Source organism: Myotis lucifugus, unplaced genomic scaffold (genome assembly GCF_000147115.1).
Source record: "Myotis lucifugus unplaced genomic scaffold, Myoluc2.0 scaffold_115, whole genome shotgun sequence".
In the NCBI taxonomy this organism is placed as follows: domain Eukaryota; kingdom Metazoa; phylum Chordata; class Mammalia; order Chiroptera; family Vespertilionidae; genus Myotis; species Myotis lucifugus.
The window spans coordinates 2,235,933-2,254,015 of record NW_005871163.1 but is presented as its reverse complement, the minus strand read 5'-3'; the positions used below and the strand labels follow the sequence as shown (position 1 = coordinate 2,254,015).

The window sequence follows — 18,083 nt, the reverse complement described above, 5'->3', positions numbered from 1 at the left end:
GCAGAGATTGTATGTTTTTGGAGGTACTGAGGCTCTGCCAAGCTGACTTTGCTATAATGCATTTTGCCATGAAAAATAATCTATTTTCCCAATGCACAGACCTGCCTTTCTTTATTCCTTGTAGGCTGCTTTGTTCTTCAGCTCTGTTTCTTAAAAGCCTCTTAAAGTTCAGTGATAGAGCTTGGGAAAAGGGATATTCACATGAAACTTGGATTTAAATTCAGTTAATTTTTATTTTATTGAATTTATTGGGGTGACATTGGTTCACAAGGGAAAGTTGATTTTAATATTTAGCTTTACTGTGAGGCATGAATGGGTCCAAGGAACCTCTTGTTCTATAATATCATTTATCCAACCTTTTCCCCTTTATTTGACATTTGCTTACTGTGTACTTTTTATATATCAGGGTACTTTTTATTAAACTTAGGGCCTTATTGGATACTTGCCAAGACACAAAAGTTTTAATTTAGCTTGAGGGATAACAGATTACAGAATAGCACCTGCTTTTACCCAGAGTTAAAATCCTAGGAGTGTCTAGTTCCCAGCCTATGCATATTCAGTATTATTAAGTTAACCTTAATGCACAAGTTGGTAAATTCCTTATTCTTTCATTCAATAAGTATTTATTGATTGCCTTAGTATATGCCAGGCATGATTGGTACTGAGAAGTAAATTTTGACAAAAATCTCTGCCTTCATGGAGCTTTCATCTTATTAAGGGGAGGACAAATTAAAAAATTTAAATAAGTAGCCCAGCCAAGTGGGTCAGTTGGTTGGAGTGTCATCCATACAACAAAAAGTTGCAGGCTCGATTCCCCCTGACGTCACATACCTGGGTTGCATGTTCAATTCCCAGTTAGGTGTATATGGGAGGCAACTGATCGATGTTTCTCTCTCACATCCCCTTCATCTCTCTCAAAAAATCAATAAAAACATATCCTCAGGTGAGGATTAAAAAGCAAAAAGTTATTGAAGGGAACAAAATAATAATTCCTTCTTTCTCTATCCCCCCCAGCCCCTGGTAACCTCTATTATACCTTGTATTTCTATGAATTTGCCTATTCTAAGTACCACATATAAGTAGAATCATACAATATTTGCCCTTTGTGTCTGGTTTATTTTACTTAGCATGATTTTTCAAGATTTATCCATCTTGTATCAGAATTTCATTTCTTTTTTTAAAAATACATTTTTTTATTGATTTCAGAGAGGAAGGGAGAGATAGAAACATCAATGATGTGAGAGAATAATCAATCAACTGCCTTCTGCACATCCCCTCCCCCCATTCCACTGGGGATCAAGCCCACAACCTGGGCATGTGCCCTGATTGAACTGTGACCTCCTGGTTCATAGGTCAATGCTCAACCACTGAGCCACACTGGCTGGGCTCATTTCTTTTTAAGGCTGAATAATATTCATTCTATGTAAATGCCACATTTTGTTTATTCATTTACCTACTGATGAATTGTGGAAACTAGTGGCTATTGTGAATAATGCTGCTGTGAACATTTATGTGTTTGTGTCCCTTTCAGTTCTTTTGGGTATATACCAGGAAGTGGAATTGCTGAATTATATGGTAATTCTGTGTTTAGCTTTTTGAAGAACTCCAAACTGTTTTTCCACAGCGGTTGTACCATTTTACATCCACACCAACAATGCATGAGAGTTTCAATTTTTATTCTTAATAATGCTTGTTATTGTCCATGTTTTTTTGTTTTTGTTTTGTTTTATAATAGCCATCCTCGTGAGCAAGAAGTGATACCTCATTTTGATATGCATTTTAAGGACCTTATTTTCCCCCCAGTTTTATTGAGATTTGATTGACATCTAATGTTGTATTAGTTTAAGGTGTACAACACAATGACTTGTTATATTAAAAAATGATTACCACAATACGTTTAGTTACCATCCATCACCTCTCATAGTTAGAGGCCCAGGAGAGAAGAGGTCTGAGACCTGACCCCTGAAGCATACCAACATTTAAAGAATGGGGAGATGAGAGGCAGTCAGTAAAGCAGCAAAACCAGGAAGAGAATGGTATTCTGGAAGCCAACTGAGGAATGTGTTCAAGAATGAGGGGGAGAAGAATTTTGTCAGGTTCTACAGATCAATTAAAATAAGTGCTGAGAAACTGGTCATTTGATTTAGTTTGGAAATGAACAATGACCTTTACAAGAATAGTTTGGGTGGACCAATGGGAGTTGAAAGCCTGTTATTATAGTGAATTCAGGAAAAAAATAGGAGAGGAATTTGAGGCAGGGAGTATAGATAGTCTTTAAATGAATTTTATTAAAGGGAATCTGAGAAATGGGGTAATAGCTGGAGGAGAATGTGGGATCTGGAGAGTTTTTGTTTTATGGCACACATTACAGAAAGTTTGTTTTTGTTAATCCTCACCTGATGATATTTTTTCCATTGATTTTTAGGGAGAAAGACAGAGAGAGAAACATCGATGTGAGAGAGACACATCGATTAGTTGCCTCCTACATGTGCCCTGTACAGGGCTGGGGATCGACCCTGCAACAGCGGTATGTGCCCTTGACTGGAATTGAGCCCAGGACCCTTCAGTCTGCAGGCCGATGCACTAACCACTGAGTCAAACCTGCTAGGGCCACAAGTATGTTTGTTAATGAGGTTAATAAAGTCAAGAGAACATTTATGAATGCAGATAAAAAAGGAGAGAATGGCTGAAATGGCTTTCAGTTTTGGAAAAGCAGAGCTGTGAAGTACTGGCAGCGTTGTCCTCTACCTTGATACTCTATTAAAACAGAAGAGAAAGCAAAAAACTTGAAGTGATGTCAATTGTGACTACTGTTGCTTTGGCCTCTGTAGAATTAGGTTTAAAGATCTTGATAGCAGCTTCTGGTTTTATTTGTGCCAAAGCACCTCAAAGGTAACAGCTGGACCCTACTTTTCTTTGAATTCTAAAGCTCCAAGAGGTAAAGAAAGAGGAGTTTACCCTCCCATCTTTAGTCTTTCTTTTCTACCATGAACATTTTGACCTTGGCTGTGATATAATTGTAGCTGATACTTGGTATTAAGCTTTGTTTTATCAAAGTACATGCCATACTGCCTTGGCCAATTTTGGTCAATGGTTAGAATGTTGGCCCCCAGACTGAAGGGTCACGAGTTCGATTCCCAGTCAAGGGCACGTACCTCAGTTGCAAGCTCCCCAGCCCTGGTAGGGGCATGTGCAGGAGGCAACTAGTCAATGTGTCCCTCTCTCTCTTCCCCGCCTCTCTCCCTCCCACTCTCTCTAGAAATCAATGGGAAAAATTTATGCTGGGGTAAGGATTAAAAAAAAGGTACATGCCGTACCTGTCCCACACAGAAAGCCATGGTATGTGGATAGGACCAAAGGCTGCTTAAGTTCTTTTTTCCACAGCATTACTTACCACCTAACACAGAGTGGCCAGTAAAGAAGTTTAACTGTTCATACTTCACTTGCTGTAGAGAATTTGAATTTTCTTACTGAATCCTCCATTTCTACTTTAGAGCCTTAGATCTTTAGAGGACACATCTTGGCAGGTGAAAAAGAGTGGAAAATAATTTCATACTTTTGATGGTAATTACTAGGAGAAAGGCTCCTCTAGTAATGAAGTCTGACCCATAGTCGCATTCAACCTATGAATCATATTTGTCCAACATGCTAAACATGAGACATCCAAGATAGGAAATAATGAAACAACAGATCAGTTGGGCATTGCTGGAGAGCACTTTATGCCAATCCCCAATTGTTCTTTAAATTGTGATTGTGTGGTTGGCATAATCTTACTCTAGGTGTTGTGTCTGTCTTTGCAGAAGGACTAAAAGTCCAAAGTATTCACATAGATTTATTTTGTGTTAAGAGATCCAAAGGAGGCTTCTAAATAATTTTCAGAATTGCTCTATCAGTTACCTTTTCACCCTAAGTAAGTCTGGAATGCATCCAGCAAAACAGCTTTTGCATGTTCATACCTTTCAGAGTGAATCATCTTCCTTCCCTTGAGTGAGAGAAGGGCTCTTTTGACTGTTTTTAGCAGAATTCTTACAAATGTTCTGTTTTTTTCTTAAATATTCCAGTGTTTCACTTGAGTTGAATGTAAGGGGTGCCCAATGTTCCTGAAGGAGACCTCTGAATCTCCCACTTCATAGTCGCTTATATTAAAGGAACAGGCAGTCTTATTCTGGGAAGATCTCAGGCATCCTTTTTTTTTTTTTTTTTTTAAAGAAATGGTAGACAATAGACTACATAAGAATACTGTGCTAAGGCCTGAGAAAAGGTGAAGGTTTGTTCTTGTTTGTTGAGCATAATCCTCTTTATGTGAGTATGAAATGAAGAGTACTGTCATCAGCATGTTGAGGTGAAATCTGGGACATCCTTTGATCTTCTTGAAATTCAAAATTTGTCCCAACTAGACTGAACTTTTTATTTTTATATTTCACAGTATCCAGACATGAGTCAAGAATCTGATTCTCCATTTGTTTTCATCTGCAAAAATCCCCAGGAAATGATTGTGAAGTTTCCCATTAAAGGAAATCCAAAAATCTGTAAGTCACAAGCTTTGACTGTCTAATTTTCTTTTTTTATCTTGCACCTCACTTGTTTAACTTTTTGAAATTTTTCTCTTTTTACCCTCTTCTGTAGCATCTCAAGTGTTGGAGGATTAATAAATTTATATTTATTGATAACTTTAATGTTAGGTTAACTGTAGAATACCTTTTCTAAAGTGTATCCTGATTGGTCCACAATTATTGGCATGCTAATGAATCATTGTAAACTTCAATTTAGGACCCCAATACATTTAAATCCTATTTGTCAGCCAAAAGAGTGTGCTTTGTTCTGCTATACTGCTTAGTGGCAACATTGTCATTTATCCATTGTTCATCAGTATTTAATCCAAGAATAAGACAACTTTTTTTTTTTTATTGATTTTTTTTACAGAGAGGAAGGGAGAGAGATAGAGAGTTAGAAACATCGATGAGAGAGAAACATCGATCAGCTGCCTCCTGCACATCTCCCGTTGGGGATGTGCCCGCAACCCAGGTACATGCCCTTGACCGGAATCGAACCCGGGACCCTTCAGTCCACAGGCCGACGCTCTATCCACTGAGCCAAACCGGTTTCGGCAAGACAACTTTTTAAGTGTCTGTTCTTGATTGTCTATTTTGGAGGCATTACTTCCCCACTATTCCCTCTCACCCTCCCCCCAATTCCCTTGATCACTGGTTTCTAGAGCTTTGCCCTAAGCATCTTGTTTTTTATCTTTTTGAAACATCTTGATGATTTCTTTTTCTGTAACTTTTGCTTTTATGTATTTGTGATTATAGTACCCTCTTTATATTCACCTCTTAGGAAGTGCTTGTTGACTACTCTTTGAACACTCAACTTTTCTTCATCTTCCATCTTCTCTTTCTCTGTCTGGTCCTACAGCAGCCTCTTCTGTTTTAAAGCAATCTAAGGAAACATATAGTGGTATCCTCTTTGTCTAACTTTCTTTAAAAAACAACATCAACTATTCTTTCATTTGTTCATATCAGTTACTATTTTATGCCTCTGTGACATTGCTTTCCCACTGTGTGAACTGGATGATTCTGGGGCATGCATTGTCTTCAGCTGTGTGCAACTCTATCTCACCCATTATCTTGAAGATCAATTAGCCACTTTATAATTCTTTTCTGTGGAGAAGGACTTCTCAAACTATCCTATATATTAAAAGGGTAATATGCAAATTGTCCCCTCAACCGGGAGTTCAACCAGAGTTGGACCAGGGGGCAGGGCCAGCCCACCAACCTCCCGCATCCCCTCCACCTGGCCATTGGCCTGATTGGCCCTATCGGGGCGGACCAGCCAGACCCCACCCATGCACGAATTCATGCATTGGGCCTCTAGTAATAAAAATCACCTATAGAACTGTTAAGACAGAATCCTAGGCCTTCTCCCCAAGGTACCTATGGCTTTGATCGACTGAGTACACTGAGTAATACTGCTTTTAATCACAAAATGAAATGCTTTGAGTATGAACTTAAATTAATGTATATTCACTACAAAATTCAGGCAACTCTCATGATTTAAATGACACATATGTTCCTGAGTTTCCTACAAATCAGAAAATCTGAACATAAGTTGCCCTTAACTTATACAAATTATTTACTTCAGACTTTACCCCAATGGGTAGCCAAGTAGCCCTGGAAATTCTTTTCCCTACTTCTACACTATGTAGGATTTAAATCTTTCTTTTCCTCTCCTTTTTGGTTGTGGCATTCTACCCTCTTCTTCTCTGTTCCATTCTCACCTTACTCTGGTGGTAAGAGGAAATGTGGTATGTCTCCTCTGTCAAACCCACTGCTACCTTGATCTTTACCTTAGTTACCTTTTCTTAGCTGCCTCCTCTATCTTGGTTTTTATCTACTGTTTAAGCTCCCGTGAGAAAATGTTCTCTGTACACAGAGTTTAGATCAGGGGTGGGCAAACTTTTTGACTCGAGGTCCACAATGGGTTCTTAAACTGGACCGGAGGGCCGGAACAAAAGCATGGATGGAGTGTTTGTGTGAACTAATATAAATTCAAAGTAAACATCATTACATAAAAGGGTACGGTCTTTTTTTTTTTAGTTTTATTCATTTCAAACGGGCCGGATCCGGCCCTCGGGCCGTAGTTTGCCCACGGCTGGTTTAGATACTTCTCTGAAATGTTTTACTTCAGTACTATCTCTACCCAGACAGAGACCCACCTTCAGCACATATATGGCCTTCATTTTTTTCCATAAGGTTTAATAGGGGTGAGGAGTGATGATCTTAGGGAGCAAGCTTTAATAACCTCCTGTCTTTCCCCATTGTTTCTGTTAGTTAAAAGCTTTTAAAAGCCAAAATGGGATGTATACTTGTTTCAGGGACAACAGAGCTACATAGAAATTATGAGCCTACAGCTTCTTTCATGGTAGACCAGTCAAGGTGAAAAAACAATAGGTCAGAAACAATAGGTAGTGAAAATTGGTGTGTTTTTTTTTTAAAGGAATAGGCTCACCAATCCCTGTGTGTCTCAGAAAAATAAATTCAATTGAGAGGAAACCAGAGTGAGGATTTAGTCAGGTATAAAGTTTCTGTTCTCTGTAACTCCCCATTCCTTTATCCTTCATTCAATTTTACCATCTCTAAAAACTTTACACTCTGCCAGAACTTCCTTGCCTTAGGTCGTAGGGGCCACTTTCAGTAGTTTACAGCTGGGAGAGTCTTTAATCCCACAGCCACAGGGAAAAATATATAGTTGGCTTTTAATTTGGAATGCTTCATAGTTTATTCTAGATATATTGTTACTTGTAGTGGTTAAGTTCCATAATATTAATAATATAGTTAGTACTCTACTTCAATGACTGCCATAACTATAGTTTAAAATAAAATAAAAATTTTTGTGGGATGGCTTAGGAACCTAACCACCTTTTTTAAAAAAAATATATTTTTATTGATTTCAGAGAGGGAGAGGGAGAGAGAGAGAGAAACATCAATGATGAGTGAGAATCATTGATCGGCTGCCTCCTGCAGGCCCCCTACTGGGGATCAAGCCCGCAACCTGTGCATGTGCCCTTGACTGGAATTGAACCTGGGACCTTTCAGTCCGCAGACCGACGCTCTATCCACTGAGCCAAACCGGCTAGGGCATAACCACCTTTTATAGATAATTATATGAGAAATATATTCCAAGTTCTAAACTTCTGACTTGGAAATAAACTTTTAGAATACAACCCATTTACATGTTGTGTCATGTATATATATGTATATATGCCTTCATTGAAAGGTATACATTTTGATTTACGTTTTTGGACATGTAAACTTGAGCTTGCTTGACCTGGGGATAATTGTGTTTCTTGAAATTGAAATAATTTAGAAAAGAGCAATGTGCAATATGTTATCATTTGGCTGTGCTCAAATTAGGAAATGCAAAAATGTTTAGTATAGTAGAATATATAGGTTGAATGTTCAGAGAGATAGAGGAATCTTTTTACTTTAAATAAACTACATGCTCTATAAACTCATGCAAATACTGCCTTATATCTTATGCAAAGCATGTGAAAATCCCTATGAGAGTTATATCAATGGATGGCAAATACTTTTTCCCTTTCAACTTCTAGCCCATCTGTTGCACATGCATTTGATTTTCTCGTAGGCACCATGATTGAGGATGTGGTTTAATATTGAAATGCTGTAGGTACAAAATGTAAAAGTATTGGGGAAATACAGAAACTAAGCATTATCACTCTGCTTTTAAGAGAGTGTATACTGTGTGTTACATTAGTTAACTGTCCAGATCCCAAGTCCAGGCTGAACTAGAACTCAAAGTTCAGAGTCCATGTAATCCAAAGGAAGCCATGATGTCTGCTTCTTCATGCAAGAAGCCCTAGTCCCTTGCCCTCATTGCCCACAGCTGACCCCAAGAATTGTTACTATTGGCAGTCACTGTGGTAGATGCTAGGGAATGCAAAGAAGTCCTTATTTGTAAGGAGCTCACAGTTGGCTGGCACATGTACAGTTTTTTTTTTAAGGCAGCCTAGGGGATGAAAAGAACTTCTGAATCCCTGGAAATGCCTTGGAAATCCTTACTCCTCTATATCTCCTTCCTCCTATTAGTTTTCTATTTTATGACATCATAATTGAAGTCAGAAATTAGTCTGCCTACCACTGAGTGCTTTGCTCTGATGGGTTGATCTTACCTGAGCTGGTCTTACTTGAAGGTTGTCATAACCAGATTGCAGTTTTCTAAAAATTATACTTGGAAAGTTCTTATACAGTAAAGCTTTGAGAGTGTGAAGAAGGTAATGTCTCTTTTTTTAATATGAGGAATCTGAAATGAATATTGTGAAAACACTTGCCTAGAGTTATATGATAAATTAAAACAGACCATATCTAAGAAATACAGCTCCCAAGCCTCAACTACTTTTTCAGAGAACTTTGAGTTTATGAGGCACTTTAACATAAGTGATTTCAATTAGTTATTTGATTAAATGACTTAATGTATGTAAAATACTTAGCACAGCGCTTGGTATATAGAAAGCACTTAATGTTAGCTGTAATCCTTTCAACAACTTTGTAAGTTGGTAGGAATTTTTCCTCCTTTCATTTTTAGTAAACAGGTTTATAGGAATTGTATTTTGCTCACATCTTTTTGCTTCTAGGTTTCCAGCTCTTTTCTAGGTTTTATGTGTTTTGTTTTTCATATTGCCTCAGAAACAAATCATTCCAATTTACATTTCATTTTTAGGACACAATATCATAGGGCTGGAAAGAGCCGTCAGTACTATGTAGTCTAGTTTCTTAGCATTGAAAAGATTGAAGACAAGAGTGACTGGGTGACTCCCTTCAGGTTATACAGCTAGGCAGTCTCAGGACTGAAACTGGGACCTGGTTCTTCCAGCTTATTCAATAAAGAGAACTAGAAGTCTGGAGTCCTAGATGGAATTCTAAATTCTGTCCTGGCTTGTTCTAAAAAGCTGAATAATACACCATACTTTATTGTACCTCTGGGTACCACCACCTTTACCATGGATACTCTTAATATTATCTATTTTTGGTTACTCAATAGTTCCTATAATGTAAAGGTTTTGAAATTTGTAGTGTCTGCCTTCTTTGTTTAATTCATTTGATGAAAACGTTTATTGAGCACCTATCATTTGGTAGTGTTAGAGATACAAAGGCAAACTTGCCTTGTTTTGTAATCCTCACTCAAGTAGTGAGGATATTTTTCCCTTTAATTTTTAGAGAGAGTGAAAGGGAGGGGGGAGAGAGAGAGAGGGAGAGAAGGAGAAAGAGAAACATTGATATGAGAGAGACACATTGATTGGTTGCCTCCCACATTCCCACATGCACCCCACCTCAGGGTGGGGATCAAACCTGCAACCCAGATACGTGCCCTTGATTGGGAATCGAATCCAAGACCCTCTGGTGCACAGGCCGACACTCTAACCACTGAGCATGCCACCCAGGGCCAAACTTGCTTTGTAATAGGGCTCTTTGCCAGATTGCTGGCACATGTTCAGATTTCCAACCAGGCAGCCTAGGGGATGAAAGAACTTCTAAATCCTTGGGAATACTCTGTGCTCTAAAGCCCAAATTAAAATCAACAGCATTGTAAAAATAAAAAAACAAAATAAAATCAACAGCATTGTGACTATTGTGAATGGCATTTAGATTATCATTTAGTGATGGTTTCTGAGAAAGTACAAAAAAGAAGTAATGTTATTCCAGGAGCAGGTATAGCCCTCGAGAGATGGAGGAGGGGGGAAGAAATTTAGAAAACAGGGAAACTTGTTAAGTTGTGGTTATTTTTCTCACAATCTCTTTGTGCAGTAGTCATGACATGTGTTCTTTATTTTTTTTAAATAAGGTTTTAAAAATATTTATTTGAGAGAGAGAAAGAGAGAGAGAAACATCGATTTGTTGTTCCGCTTATTTATGCATTCATTGGGTAATTCTTGTATGTGCCCTGACTGGGGAGCAAGCCCGCAACCTTGGTGTATCAGGATGATGTTCTAACCAACTGAGCCGCACAACATGTATTCTTAATTGGGCAAATGAGGATATTGAAATCCAGAGGAACAATGACTTGCCCCAGGTCATATAGCTAGTTAATAGACAAGAACCTGAGTCTCCTGACTCCTAGTCTAGTGCTCTTTATACCTGATTGCTGCAAGAAATGAAAATGACAGCATATTGGGGCAAAGGTTGTAAGTATGGGCCTGTAATACATGTGGATCCTTGTTTTAGGTTTTTTGTTTGTTTGTTTGTTTTTGTGGTTTTTTTAGTGCTGAGGATGATGTTCAACTTAATTGTTTCTGTTTCCAGCATTAGCATTGCTATGGACTTAAATGAGCCTTCTTTTTGAAGAAAGCAAACTGCACACTCTATTCTCAGGCCAGACAGACAGGAAGGAACTCAAGTTTCTTTCTCTTCATGAGATGGATGGCTCCTCAGGCTGCTACCACTGAACCAAACTCTGTCCTGGTAGATCTGAGGAGTCAGAGGTCAGAGACCACAGGTTCTTCACTCCTAAGGCAGGTCACCTGGGACAGGAAGGTTGCTTGTTTTCTAACTTTAACACTTAGAAGAGTCATGCAGCCTATGACCTTTGCCCTTCTTAGCTGGTGATAGGGGCCCTTTGTCAGTACAGCATTCATTTGGATTCTACTCTACTGTTACAGGTCACTCCCCCTATTAAGTCAGAGGCAGGAAAGGGGTGAGTTGAACTGCTTTTCTCATTGTGAGGGAGGTTCATGCATTATGCTCAGCGAGTTAACAGGTCAGAGGAATGGGTTTCCCACTGTGTGAAATGCCTTTCTCTATTATATTTTCTATTCTTTAAAAACTTGGTTTAGTATTAGATTGGAAAAGATGGTGTTTCTTTTCTACTAGCTACAAAATTAGAAATATTAACTTAGATTCTTTAGGCGAATACTCATTGTGTTTGTGTGCATGCTTTTGTATCTCTCTATATGGTGTTCCCACTGCTTCCTCATTCTTACAGCATGCAACTCTGAAGTTTGAAAGTGTCAGAGTCCTGAAGCAAGATAATTGAATGTGACAGGAACACAGTAACCAGAAGACCTGGGAGGCCATGAAAGATTTGCATTGCAAATATAAAAAATAAATAATGAGGCTTCTTTTTCTCCCTTACAGGGAAACTGGATTCCAAGATCCATCAAGGCGCAAAGAAGGGGTTAATGAAGCAGAATAAAGCTGTCTGACCCAGGAGAAAAGGAACTATACAGCCTAGTGGAGTTTTGTGTACTAAAATTGTTATCCGTTGGTCCTTTGGAACTGAAGCAGTAGAAATCTCAAGGCTTGGAATCAAGCTTGACACTCTCAGAATTTAAACTCTTATCAAACTTGTATATTTTTCTTAGGGAGTGGGATTCTTTATGTAGTGGGTCAAAATCTTTGAATACATTATTTATAAAAACCTATTTTAAAAATTCTAGGTCTTTGACATTTTTTCTCAGAATGGTATTTGAGGAAAAAGGAACAAATTGTTCCTTGGGAAAATTCTTAACCTAGGTTAACGATTTTGGAGGGACTACTTGAATTTTGAGGCCCCCTGCCCCCCAAAAACGATAGCTTGATAGACAATTTGGATGTCTGAGAAATCCTGTGTTTGATACAAACCTGTGATAGGACAAAAAGCTTCGTTGGCAGATTTTTAAAACAAAAAAATTTTTTAAGAGATAGTCTGAATAGGTGCTACCACTTTGTTCTCTGGTTTGAGGCATTAGGCATAAGTAGATCAGACTGGGAAGAGATGGAGCCACCTGCTAAAGCAGCATGAAACTGCCCTATTTATTTTGTTGGTATTGCAAAAGCATCACTTGGATGGGGCAATTAGAAACAAACTGAAAAATAAAATCCCTTCAGTAATTGCATCCAAATACCCCCAGATGCTGAAACCAAACCCTTTAAACCATCCACACCCCAGGAAGCTGTGAGTTTTGGAAAAATAGGAGGTTGGTTTGAAATGAGATTTTTACTAGTCAGTCTGGCCCCCACTTAGCAAAGCCTTTCTTCTGAGGCTGTTCAGAAGAGCTATCAGAATCTCAGTTGCTGGTATCAGGGAATTCATGGTCTTAAATGTGTATGTTCTGCTTTTTATGAAGCAGCACCACCACACTGGGGAAGTTGGATCCCCTCCAGCAGTTGTGTGCATGACTTAAAAAGAGAGCACAAGGGAGAGAAAAAAAGTGCCCGGTGTTATGAAAAAGATTAATTTCCCCTTTCTTTAATCCTTCATATTCAGCATTTATTTGCATGGAAATACCTCCACTCATTATGCATTGATGTTCACTCAACTGTGAACCCTGCTTGTTGCATAGCTTTAGGCACTGGTTTTGAGGGGGCCTGGTCACTCTGGATTTCCCACCTGATTCTTGTTCTGGTGATGCAAACATGCAGTATTTTCTTTGCTTTCCTGTTCAACCTCTATAGAGAAAATGGAAAAGACAGCTAAGGGCATGTCTTTAGGGGGAAAAGTCTCTTTTTGGCCTCCTACAGACCCTGGTACTGCTAGTGAATCCACATTAGGTTCACTATGCAGTTAATAATTTACCAAGCAGTAGCACCTTGAATTCTGAGCTGGAATTATCTAGTTTTCTTTCTTTCATTTTTTAAAATATATTTTTATTGATTTTAGAGAGGAAGGGAGAGGGAGAGGGACATGGAAACATTAATGATGAAAGAGAATCATTGATAGGCTGCCTCCTGCATGTCCCCTACTGGGGATTGAGCCTGCATCCTGGGCATGTGCCCTGACCAGGAATCAACTGTGACCTCCTGGATCATAGGTCAATGTTCAACCACTGAGCCACACTGGCCGGGCTGTCTGGTTTCCTAAATACCAAAATAAAACCAAAAGGCACGAGGTAAAGAGCCTAGGGCTGGAAGAAGAAAAGTTAATCTGCCTTTTTATTTAAATGACAGCCTGAGCACAGAAGAGTCTGGATTGATTTTTCCACCTGGATAGATTGTGTGCATGCCTAAAGAAAAACATCAGGAACTGTAAGAGTTCAGGTTATGAAACCATTTTGTGTACCATGATAAAGTTTATAAGGGCCTTCCAAGTTTATAAGAACCACCTCACATCCAAAATATGCAGCTGAAGCCACATGAGAAAATGGCAGAGTAACTTGGAAACTTCTTTTCATGGTTAGACTGTGAAAGTCTGTCTTTAGTTCATGTGGTGGTGGTATTAGGTCCCTTATTTGCAGACAGACACCAGAGAGGAAGTGTGGGAGAGACTTGAGGGTAGATGGGCCTCCATTGCTCAGTAATGAGTAGCATAATTTAAAGCTTAGTGGAAATTATTAGCCTGAATATAAACTCACACAGGAATAGCCAGCCTCTTAGTACTTTATACCACTTTGCTCTGACCCTACAACTAGGACAGCTTGGCCTGAGGGAAGTTCCGTGGTTCAGAGCTGGTTTTCTTCTGCGCCCCCTTTTGGATGGTTGGGTTCAGTGGCTCACAATTTATATGGTACCTAAAGGATTCAGTGTTTTTATTTTTGTTTTTCCAAACAGGACCCAATGTTAAATATATAAGCTCAGAGTAGGCTACATATAAAACTGGTTTTCTCTGTCAGGATTTAGGAGGTTTTGACCTTGCAGTCAGATGTTTGAAATGGAGTGAGGTGTTTTTTGTTTTTTTAACTTTTTGCTTGCTATAGCTAATCTGGAGAAAGAGAACTATGTGTCTCCTCTTTTCTTTTTAAGCTAGTTTACAGAAACCCATTTTTTCCTAGGGAGGTATGAAAAATTTAGACTTTCAAGATTACTTTTACAAATAATTACAAAGTTATGAGTTATAACTTTTTCCATTTTAAGTATACTGTCTCTACTAAAGTGTATTTATGTGGATTTCATTTACTTTGGTAAATTTTTTTAATGCCTTTGCTAGAGCTCTTAGCCAAGATTGAGACAGTCTGGGAGTTGTTCTTCTGCCTAGCTAGAAAAGGCCAGTAAAAAAGCAAGCATCTATTAAACTAGAGAAATCAGCTAACTTCAGTTTATTAGGCCTGAGGGGAGGAAAGAAAGTCCTATGATGAAGGATGTGTTCTCTCTGAGATTCAAATAGCAAGTGCACATCTGCTGTTCTCAGCTTCCGTGAATGTGTTTGGAGGGAGGTGATCCATATCACAGGTTCCATCAGCAACAAGGGTCCAGCATTTGGAAGGCTTTTCTACTTCTCTCATGCAAAGAAAGAACATAGCCACAGTGCCGTCCTCTGACACAAAGACACTTGTGTAAATGTCCATTTATGTGTGTGCACGTAATGTGGATTAATTCATGAGGTGAAACTTGGTAAACTGATCAGATTTCAGATTTTAATTGACAATGGAGAGTCTAGAAATAAAACCTAGTAAATTTTGTACCCTAGCTTGGAGTCAGTTAAATAGGGCCAGGGAAGGGGAGCCAGGAACCAGACTAAAGTGTCCATAGAGAGGTGTGTCATAGGAGGGGAGTGAGATGTTGGGACAAGGGACAAAAAGAATGTCAGTACAGAAGACGTGAGAAGAGTCTAGAGCTGTACTGTCTAATATAGTAGCCACTAGCCACATGTGATTATTTAAATGAAATTAAGAATTCATTTCTTCAGGGGGGGGGGGGGGAAAAGGACACTTATGTAATACCCTTTGTAATACTTTTAGCGAGAAAAAAAAAAAAAAGAATTCATTTCTTCAGTCACATTAACCATATTTCAAGTGCTCAAATAGCCACACGTGGCTAGTAACTTTTGAATTAGATAGTGCAAATATAGACCATTTCTAACATTGCAAAAAGTTCTATTGGACAGTGCTTGTTTGGAGCAGGGGTCAACATACTTTTTCAGTAAAGGACTAGGTAGCAAATATTTCAGGCCATACAACTGTTACTATTCTACTCTGCCATTGTAATGCAAATGTATCCAAGATAATAAGTGAATGAGCATGGCTATGAGCCAATGAAACTTTATGGACACTGAAATTTGAATTTCATTTTCACATCACAAATTTTTTTTTATTTTTCAGCCATTTAAAAATGTAAAAACAGTGTTTTTAAAAGTATATATTTTTATTGATTTCAGAGAAGGAGAGGGAGGGAGGGAGAGAGAAACATCAATGATGAGAGAGAATTGTTGACCGGCTATCGCCTGCATGCTCCCCACTGAGGATTGGGCCCACAACCTGGGCATGTGCCCTTGACCAGAATCAAACCTGGGACCCTTCAGTCTGCAGACTGACTATCCACCGAGCCACATCAGCCAGGGCTGTAAAAACATTCTTTGCTCATGAACCTGATTTGACCTGTGGGCCATAATTTGCCAACCCTTAGTCTGTTGTGGTAAGCAAACTGCGGCTCGCAAGCCACATGCAGCTCTTTGGCCCCTTGAGTGTGGCTCTTCCTAAGCTTAGGAGTACCCTAATTAAGTTAATAACAGTGTACCTACCTATATAGTTTAAGTTTAAAAAATTTGGCTCTCAAAAGAAATTTCAATCGTTGTACTGTTGATATTTGGCTCTGTTGACTAATGAGTTTGCCGACCACAGGTCTAGAGGAACAGGAAGTTAAAACTTAATATTTTTTTACTGTACAGGACATCAATCACTTTACAATTTTTAGTATTCTTCCAGACCTGAGAACTTTCTCTGGCTAAAAATTGGGGTTCAGTGTAGGAATGTTTTTCCTTTGTTTCCTATTTTTGTAGCCCAGTCTCCAGCAGAGTCATGTTCTTCACTGGGAGATGATTACTCAATTATTAATCCATAATTAAGTCTAAACATTTTAACACTTAAGTCTAAAACACTAAACCGTGTTCTTTCTCTTTCCGATAAGGAGCTGAATCTTCACTTGTAATATATCTCTTAGTACAGATTGGAAGTTTGCTGTCACCTGAGATCAATTCTGTCCTTATACCGTCCTAAATAAGTTGAATATTGGTGGACCAAAGGGAGATTATCTTCCTAGGCCAGACAGCCTTAGTATTTATCTTTGGCAAACCCCCTGCCCCCCCACCCCCCCCTCAAAATATAAACACCTTTGTGTGTAGAGGTGGAGAGTAAAGGTATTTTATGACCTGGCTCTATCCTCAAGTCACATACTATCTTGAGTGGCACTGTTGGAGGATACCTCAGGATAAGCAAAGAAAGGAAAGAAACTGCAGTTGACTAAGATGGTCAAGGACACAGGAGGAATGTAATAGGGGCTAAAATGTGGGGAGCCTTGAGAATTAAGATAAATTTCTGTTTGCTATGCAAGGAGGTAGAAGTTTTAGGAAAGGAAGTCCTGAAGAGTATGTTTCACAAGTGAGTGGTGAGTGGGGGCGTTCTTTAAACAAACAGGAGTGGTTCAGTGGTTGAGCATCGGCCTCTACCGTTTGGTTCCCTGTCAGGGCACATGCACAGGTTGTGGGCTCGGTCAGATCCTGGTAGGGGGCATGGAGGAGGCAGCTGATTGATGATTCTCTCTCAGCGTTGAGTTTCTATTTCTCCCTCTCCCTTACTCTCTGAAATCAATGAAATACATCTTTTTTTAAAACATGCACTGAATGCCTACTGTGTACTAGATAATGTGCTGGGCTATCAGAGATGAATGGCAGATAAATAAGGAAAGATAACAGTTACATAGGATATTGGTTTGGAGAATAGAATAAGACTTTTACATAATAAAAAGCAGTAAGGTTTGATGACAGGATGGTGAGGTGAGAAGGGATATTAGAAGGACTAGAAATGGGTACTTCGAAGAGGAAAACAAATGGTAATCTGAAAAAAGGAAACGAGAACAAAGGAAAAAGTAGAGGGTTGATATTTTGAGCATCGGCCTGCGGACTGAAAGGTCCCAGGTTCGATTCCGGTCAAGGTCATGTACCTGGGTTGTGGGCACATCCCCGGTAGGAGATGTGCAGGAGGCAGCTGATCGATGTCTCTCTCATCGATGTTTCTAACTCTCTATCTCTCTCCCTTCCTCTCTGTAAAAAATCAATAAAATATATTAAAAAAAAAAAAAAAAGGAAACGAGAACAAAGGAAAAAGTAGAGGGTTGATATTTTGCTGAACCAAGGGATAAAATAGACGAAACCCTCATGAGCTTTGCTTGCTCTTCTGTTCTTTGTGGATGTTCACATTCAGACCCCGTTCCCCACAGTTGAAGGGCACCTACAGAACTGGTGCCTTCTGTAAGTTTTGATGCTCCCCCAGAGACCTCTCTGCGAGGAAGTCTGGTCCGGCGAGAGTTCTTTCCGCGAGGCGAGAGCGTTAGGTTCGAGCTTCTAATCCAGGTTTCTTCGAGTTTATCTCTGTTTTAACCGGCTCGCCGGGTTTTCCAGCATTCCCAGAGCAGACTCTAATCCTGGCTCCTTGTGACCGCGCATTCCGAGACCCAGGATTTGGCTTCTCCATCCAGGTTCCGGGTTTCCCCTGCGCTCTCCCGCGCCAGTCTCCACACCAGCCCGGAATCCGGATCCGAGGGCCCGGCGATCCAGTGTCCGTGCCTTCCAGGCGGCCCTGGTTGTCCCGGATCGCGGCGGCAGCGGCGGTGGCGGTGGCTGAGGGACCCGCGGCCCGGACACAGCGGCACCGGCCGGCGGGCGGA

General features: G+C 39.6%; 1 protein-coding gene across 4 annotated transcripts in view; it reads left to right on the top strand.

The window, feature by feature from the left end:
• Positions 1 to 11,946, top strand: part of TRIP4 (thyroid hormone receptor interactor 4) — a 67,628-nt gene extending 55,682 nt beyond the window's left edge. For 2 of the 4 annotated variants that reach the window (XM_023757855.1, XM_023757856.1), the window contains exons 12-13: positions 4,427 to 4,529; positions 11,646 to 11,946. In XM_023757855.1, the coding sequence (XP_023613623.1) occupies positions 4,427 to 4,529; positions 11,646 to 11,713 (171 nt within the window). In that variant the 3' untranslated portion in view covers positions 11,714 to 11,946. Of the gene's footprint in view, positions 1 to 4,426; positions 4,530 to 11,645 lie in introns of those variants that run through there. The other 2 variants (XR_002830414.1, XR_002830413.1) reach the window with 2 other exon arrangements.
• Positions 11,947 to 18,083: the final 6,137 nt, after the last annotated feature.